We start from the raw sequence: 7170 nt of genomic DNA, 5'->3' as shown, positions 1-7170 counted from the left end.
ACACACACACACACACACACACACACACACACAAACACACACACACACACACACACACACACATATAGCTCCCTAGTGTGTTGAGACTGGTGGCCTTCGGTGAACAGTCGTTGCTCTCCGACACAGCACACTCGTCCTCGTCTGGACAGAGACATGATACATATACTTGTATGTACATACATAGACATTTATTATACATACACAACACACACACATGTAGCTCCCTAGTGTGTTGAGACTGGTGGCCTTGGGTGAACAGTCGTTGCTCTCCGACACAGCACACTCGTCCCCGTCTGGACAGAGACATGATACATGCAGGTACATGTTTCCGTGTAATAAAAGATACAACTATCGGCTCACCCCTGAGACTCACCAGTGACAGCCCCAAGGTGCTCACGACAGAGCGGTCAAAGCTTGTGGTGCAACTTATCCTCAAATATATCTCTTTAATTTTAATGGGGGAAAAATTCTCGTCCATACTATGCACAGCAGTTTGTATCAATTATTTGTCTTAACTTAATCATATTTTCCCACAACAACCGTGGCCAGATGAAAAAACTTTTCTTCATAAATTAATACAAAATACTATAAATCTCCGTCTCGCAAAAAAAAATTAGAATAGTTCACAGCACTCCCAGCTTCTCACACACATATTTTGTATAAGCATATGGCCTTCTTCATTGCTCATCACTGAAAATTTTTTCCTGGCAAAACTTGTTACAAGAAATTAATTTCATAGTGAATACATTTTAGCTCTAAAGGTTCTAAAAACATGCGTTCAATAAGCATAATGTTACGATTAGAAAAAAAAGACAGATTTGCTTTTAAAAACGATATTGCCCAAGTTGTCAACCTTTTAAAATTGGTAAAAACCACCCTCTTGGATTTTTAAATTTCCATTTATTAAGGAATTTTATAGAATACAGGTAACAGGCATTTACAAAAATATAGATCTGTTAGACAAATTGGTAGAAGTCATTTTACAAAAGCTGGAGAGTCTATGTTTGATACTTTATTAAATATTTGGCAATAAGTTTCTCCACGAATTTTTGCCTGCACTATAGATCTTACCGTGCACAGACACGCCTTCACTAGCTGGCATCTTCACCTTCAGCCGACTCTGCCCCAGCTCGCCGTAAAACCTGCCGAGGGATGATGACGTCATGTTATAAATAGAAATAAAAACGAATAATACAATTCCACTTTTCTTTGATGCCCGTGAGGAAATTTGGTTTACATTGGGGTAACATACTATACATGCATACATAACAAGGTACGTAAATATACATGCGTAACGAAACATAGTGGGTTAAAATAAAATAATAAAATAAAATAATTGCTTTGGGAATGAATGCAGTTTGGGGATGGTATTTTTGTGTCTCAGCTGTGTTTCTTTACAAGAACGAGTAAGCCTGCTATTACAAACTTATTATAGTCGTGCTAAGCACTCACTCACCCTGTACAGTCTAAATAAGGATTTTTGAAACAATTCCCTAAACTGTGAGCCGAACTGTTAGAGCAAATAATTTAAGAAGTAAAACATGAAAGAACGGTAACTCCGTTTGTATCATAAATATCGTTGATCCTTTTCACTATTAAATCCCTTGGTCTTTGTTCCTGATCTTTCTCATGTATGGACATGTATATCAGAATGTGTAGCTCTTGTTATCCATATGTAAGTTGTTGTTGTTGTTGTTGTTGTTGTCGATCCATCAACATCCGGGCTCTTGCCCTTCTGTCCAATGCCATGTAGCAATAAGTGCAGGTTTGCTGCAGTTGCTGTAATGTTCCGTAGAGTGTGTTGTCGAAGTTAGGTCTCGGAGGGAGAAGTGTAGCTCTGCTGTCATTTTGGGCTGTACAGTGGAAAAGGTGATGTTCCACTGTCTCATATGCATAGTCACACAAAAGACACATTGGGGGAACTTATATATGTTCTGCTCGCAGGCGGAAGATCGTGGTCTGTTTCTTTCTCTGTAGGTGGTTGATATTGTCATTTCGTTTTGTTGTAGTCATATGTTTGACAACTGTTCTGCCTGTCTTTCCCAAGGCCCATCTGTTCATCCAATCTTGTTTGCTGTTGCTTTTAAAGATTTGCTTTGCTGTGTTGTATGAAGTTGGAATGTTGGGTTGTTCCTGTCTAGATCCCTTTTTGGCGAGTGTGTCTGCTCTGTCATTTCCAGGAATGTTTGAGTGTCCGGGAATCCAATGCATCACCAGGTTGACGCTACAGGATGTTTGTCAGGTGATGGGAGCCAAACAGTATATGTGTCAGGTCTTCGTTTAGACAATGGCCATTTTCTATTGCTTGCAAGACTGATAGTGAGTCAGTGAAGATCACTATACTCTGTGTTTTGTTTGGATAAGTGTCAAAAACGGTGCGGAGATGGTATAATGCAGTTTCAATTGCTATCATTTCTGCGTCGTAGTTGTTGCATTTCTCTCCACAGGCTGCAGAGATCTCATTGGAACTTCCATCTGGGTATTGTTTTAGTATTCCATATCCGGCTGTGGTTGTGCCTTTGAATGCTGAGCCGTCTGTATAGACTTGTATCCAGTCATCTGAATAGCTGTCGATTGTTTGATGTGATGCGAGCATCAACTTCACTGGGTCTGAAGATTTTGTGCTATTGTCTCTGAGAGAAGTTTTAATGATTGTTTTTTCCATAGAAATATGGGGAGGGATGTTTTGGTTGAGTCTTTTGGTTTCTCTTCTGTTTTGTGGTAGATGGTGGCTCTCCATTAGTTCAGTGATGCGATGCATGACTGATTTTTGTTGAAGTCATTTCTTTGGTTTCTATGTTTCTACTAATTTCCAGTTTGGGTGATGGGGCACATTCTTTTGGTTCTTTCATGGAGCTCCAAAACTGCTTTATCTCTGCGAATTCCCAGGGGTTCAACATTTGACAGAATTTCCCATGCGGCAGTTGGTGTAGATCTCATGCCACCGTTTATGAAACGAAGGGCATTATTTTGGACCTTGTCAAGGGTATTGCAAGTACTTGCACTACACATAGTGAGTAGGCTATTGCTGTATTCCAGGGAAGATCGGACATAACCAAGGTATAGAGCTCTCAGAGTTTGTTTGTCTGATCCCCATTAACTGCTTGCGAGTTTCTTTAAAAGTAGGAGTCTTCTTTTCGCCTTGTTCTCTACGATCTCCACTTGGCTTTTCGTTGTTAGACTTTGGTCAAGTTTGACTCCTAGATACATTGGTTGTTCTTCTTTGGAGAGATTTTCATTTCCTATCTTCAGTTGGAGTCTTTCTTTGGCTGTTTTATGGCTCTTTGTAAAGATGGTGTATACTGTTTTCGAGCAGTTTATTTTGAGCTTCCATTTCTAACAGTAATTGTGGAGCCTCTTGAGGTCTTAATTTAATTTTCCTGCTCCTATTACCGTGCTGTGATGTGTCTGCCAGAGAGCAAGATCATCAGCGTAGAGAGTCTTTTCTGATTGCAGCACGTTCGTCACATCATTAAAGAAGATCAGGAACAAAGTGCAACTCAAACAGGAACCTTGGGGTAGGCCCTCCTCGAGTACTTCTCTTGACTAGTGGGCATTGTTCCCCTTTTTTTCGATGTTTCGATCCGCAAGGAAAAACTTGATCCATTTATAAAGTTTCCCGTGTATCCCGAGGTCCATCATTTTCATGAGAAGGCCTTTTCTCCACACTCTGTCGTGCGCCTGTTGGATATCTAAAAAGACGGCTTGAGTGTGTTTAGTCTCCTGGAAACCATCCTGGATGTCTTGACTTAGTTTGAAAAGTTGATCTTCTGTGTTGCTGCCTTTTCTAAAGCCTGCTTGGTGTGGGTTCAAGCTGTTGGTATTTTCCTGGTACCAGTAAAGGCGGTTGTTTACCATTCTTTCGGCAAGCTTACCATCCTGATCTAAGAAAAGAGTACTATTCTAAATTCTCTTCTGTTTGTGTCATTTCTACTTCGGAGAGTTTGTCGAATAAAATTCCAGAGATTCACATCTGTTAACTTCTGGCTAGTTGAGCTTTGGATAAAGAGAAGCTCGTCGATACAACGGCCATTCAGAGCCATGAAAAAGCTAGACTGCAGGGTGCAAACAGGGCAGGGAGAGTACAGAAGAACCTTATAGAGCCTCTTTGATTCCAACCACCCACTACATCCAACGGAACACTTACACTCAAGAACCAACGACTAACATGAGTGTGTCGCTTTAACAAGAAAATGATCAAATTGTAATAGAATGGGAAACGCAAAGATACCAGTTATCTATTATATTATGTATTATTATTTATGACCATCAGCCGGAGTAACACTGGATGAGACGTGTTATTATAGTGTTATATCATCATCCAGTGCCGGATCTGCGACATACATCGGCGATCATGGTTCTCCGTTCATTCCTTTGCTCTGATGCTCTAAAAAAAGCTACGTTTCTCTGATCTTTCCCTGTTACCCATTTGTTTAGATTCCCCAAGTAGATTGTTCTGGGCCTACCCCTGCCTCGGTTGCCTTCAATTTTGTAAGTGATAGCTAGATGTTCAAACCCTTATGTCTATTCAGGTGTCCCGAAAACTGCATTTGTCGTTTCTGATTGTTTTAAACATTGAGCGTCCCACGTGGGCTTCATCAAGCACTGCTTCATTTGATTTCTTTTCTTTCCACGATACTCTTAGCAATCTTAAAATGTACTTCGATCGTCCTGTTCAAGTCCTCCCAGAGGACGGTAACCCCTGATAAGCACAAGACCAAGCACTTTTTGAAAATGGGGGGGGGGGGGGGGTAAAGTTTATTTTACCTCACCTGTTCAAGTCCTCTCGAAGGATAGTGACCCCGGACCTGCGCACTAGATCAAGCACTTTGGCAATGAGGGGAGGGGGAGGGGGGGGGGGGTTAAAGTTTACTTTGACCCACCTGTTCAAGTCCTTCCAGAGGACAGAGCTAATGTCTTGCAGACTCAAGGCGTCCAGGTAGGTCGCTGACAGGTGGAGGAGGACTTTAGCCCTGACCCCTATGATCTTAGGGTCATCGGATGACCTAGTGACCTCTGTGTGTGCCGGATGGTCAAGCCGTGTGACCTCGCTAGAGACGTAGCGACGGTTTAACCGGGTCCTCTCAAACAGGCGTGCCATCTGTAAGCAGAATGGGTGACTTTGTTGTCTTTTTGCAGTCCCACAGGCTCGTGCTCTGATGCCAGAGCTTAGTGAAGTTACGTCTTGAGGCGAGCAACTTCAAATAACCACGTACACCATGTTTTTATTTAGGTGGTGGTGGTGGTGGCGGTGGTGATGATGATGATGATGATGATGATGATGATGATGATGATGATGATGATGATGATGATGATGATGATGATGATGATGATGAAATACTAGGGTTCTGCAAATTTAATGGGTGGCATAAATATTGTAATACTGAAAACGACAGCACCATCATCTTTTCATTCTTTGGGACTTCTCTTAATCCATACAGTGGTGACTTAAATGTCAAATCAATGCACATCTGATAGGGGTGGGCACGAGACGAGCCGAGTACTCGTTTCTCGCGAGAAATGCCCTTCCCGTCGCTGCCCGGCCACTAAACTACTACCCAGTACCGAGAAGTGATACTGCTCGTTGGCTTGACATAACGAGCAACAGTAACGAGAGTGAGAGAGTGAGAGGCGAGAAATGACAACGCAGACAGTGCCACCAATCACCGTGCCGTCCTGTGTGTGAAACAGAGGGGAGAGGGTGGCGAGACGAGGCGAGCGGGGAGTTGATCAGGGCCTAGGCCTAGATCTCCCTACCTTCCTTCACCGCCTGCGCCTGCGCAACAGGGCTAGCCTAGTTTAGATCCCCACAACGACCGGCCTTCTTGCTAAGCGAGTTGCTCGTACTGTGGGGCGAAAAGAGAAATCTCGGCCACTGCCGGCCTTCTCGCTGAACGAGTGGCTCGAACTGCGGGGCGAGAAGAGAAAATGGTCACGAGATGAGAAGCATTTCTCGAGACACGAGATGAGAAGCATTTCCCGAGACACGAGACGGGAAGTATTTCTCGGTACCGGGACCGGTCCCGGCGAGAAGTAGGTGGGCTTCTCGGTCTTCTCGCTCGGGAAGGAAAAATCGCTTCCCGCCCGTCTCTAACATCTGAGTAGACTACATACATGTAGAGTGAAACCTGCTCTAGTGGCCAAATACCGAAGAAAATCACCTGTGCAAACGACCGCTTCACTATCTGAGCTTTTTCTATAATACAAGGTGATTTTTTAAATACACCAAAATCATCAAGCGATATTTTAAAAACAAAAACAATAGGAAACTCTAGATTAGACACATGTTTTGTACACATCTTCAAGTATTTATTTCATGTTTTACAAGCGCCCATGTGGCCTCCACCGGCAGCACCGACATCATCAAGCCTATACGAGAATTCCTCCCAAACGCGCCTCAAGGTGTCTCGGTCCACCGTTTTGATTGTAGATGTCATTCGATCGCTTATGCCGTCGATATTTGGTGGAAGAGGTGGAACATAAACTTTGTCTTTAACATACCCCCCACAAGAAAAAGTCACACACAGTGAGGTCCGGGGATCTGGCAAGCAAACTGCTGAGAGCGAGGTCTTTAACACCTCTCCTTCCAATCCACTGAGCACTTTCAAAACATGACATAAAAACTTGAAGATATGTAAGTACAACACATGAGTCCTAGCTGGAGTTTTCTATTGTTTTTCGCTTTCGAAATATTGTGAGATGATTTTGGTGTATTCTTTTTTTAATCACCCTGTATAATGACACTTTCCAATGTGTTCATCTGTCTAAGACAACCACTTTTCTCCCCATCAATGGGTGGCCGTCTAGGACAAATTCAAATGCATTTAAATAAAAATTTGTTTTTGTCTTCGTCGGTCATCATTTGTCACAGTCGACTTGTGAAATTTCCAGAAACGTGGCTGTATAGTTAACACCATATTGACAGACGAAAAGAACTTTTTGGCAAACACTGATAAAGGTCAAAGACAAGAAAAAAAATGGAAACAGTAGAAACAAAAACAAAAGCCCCCCCCCCTTCCCTTTCCTATACAACAAACAGTCACATAATCAACAACAAATATAACCTGACATAAAAAAACCCCCAAATAATATCTCCCTCCCCTCCTCAAACACACACATTTATTAAGAATTCAAGGAACAATGGATATAAAAACAAACAAAACTCCCCCC

General features: G+C 42.5%; 1 protein-coding gene across 1 annotated transcript in view; it reads right to left on the bottom strand.

Moving 5' to 3' along the window:
* The window catches only part of LOC101855068 (multiple epidermal growth factor-like domains protein 6), a gene marked incomplete at its 5' end in the record, with an annotated part of 50416 nt that overhangs the window by 3769 nt on the left and 39477 nt on the right, over nt 1-7170 (bottom strand). The window contains 3 exon segments of the mRNA XM_035973282.1: nt 63-141; nt 1072-1142; nt 4884-5101. Of these exon segments, the coding sequence (XP_035829175.1) occupies nt 63-141; nt 1072-1142; nt 4884-5101 (368 nt within the window).

The sequence above is a fragment of the Aplysia californica genome, unplaced genomic scaffold, assembly GCF_000002075.1.
Source record: "Aplysia californica isolate F4 #8 unplaced genomic scaffold, AplCal3.0 scaffold01099, whole genome shotgun sequence".
Taxonomy (NCBI): Eukaryota; Metazoa; Mollusca; class Gastropoda; order Aplysiida; family Aplysiidae; genus Aplysia; species Aplysia californica.
This window is presented reverse-complemented; position numbering and strand designations above follow the sequence as displayed.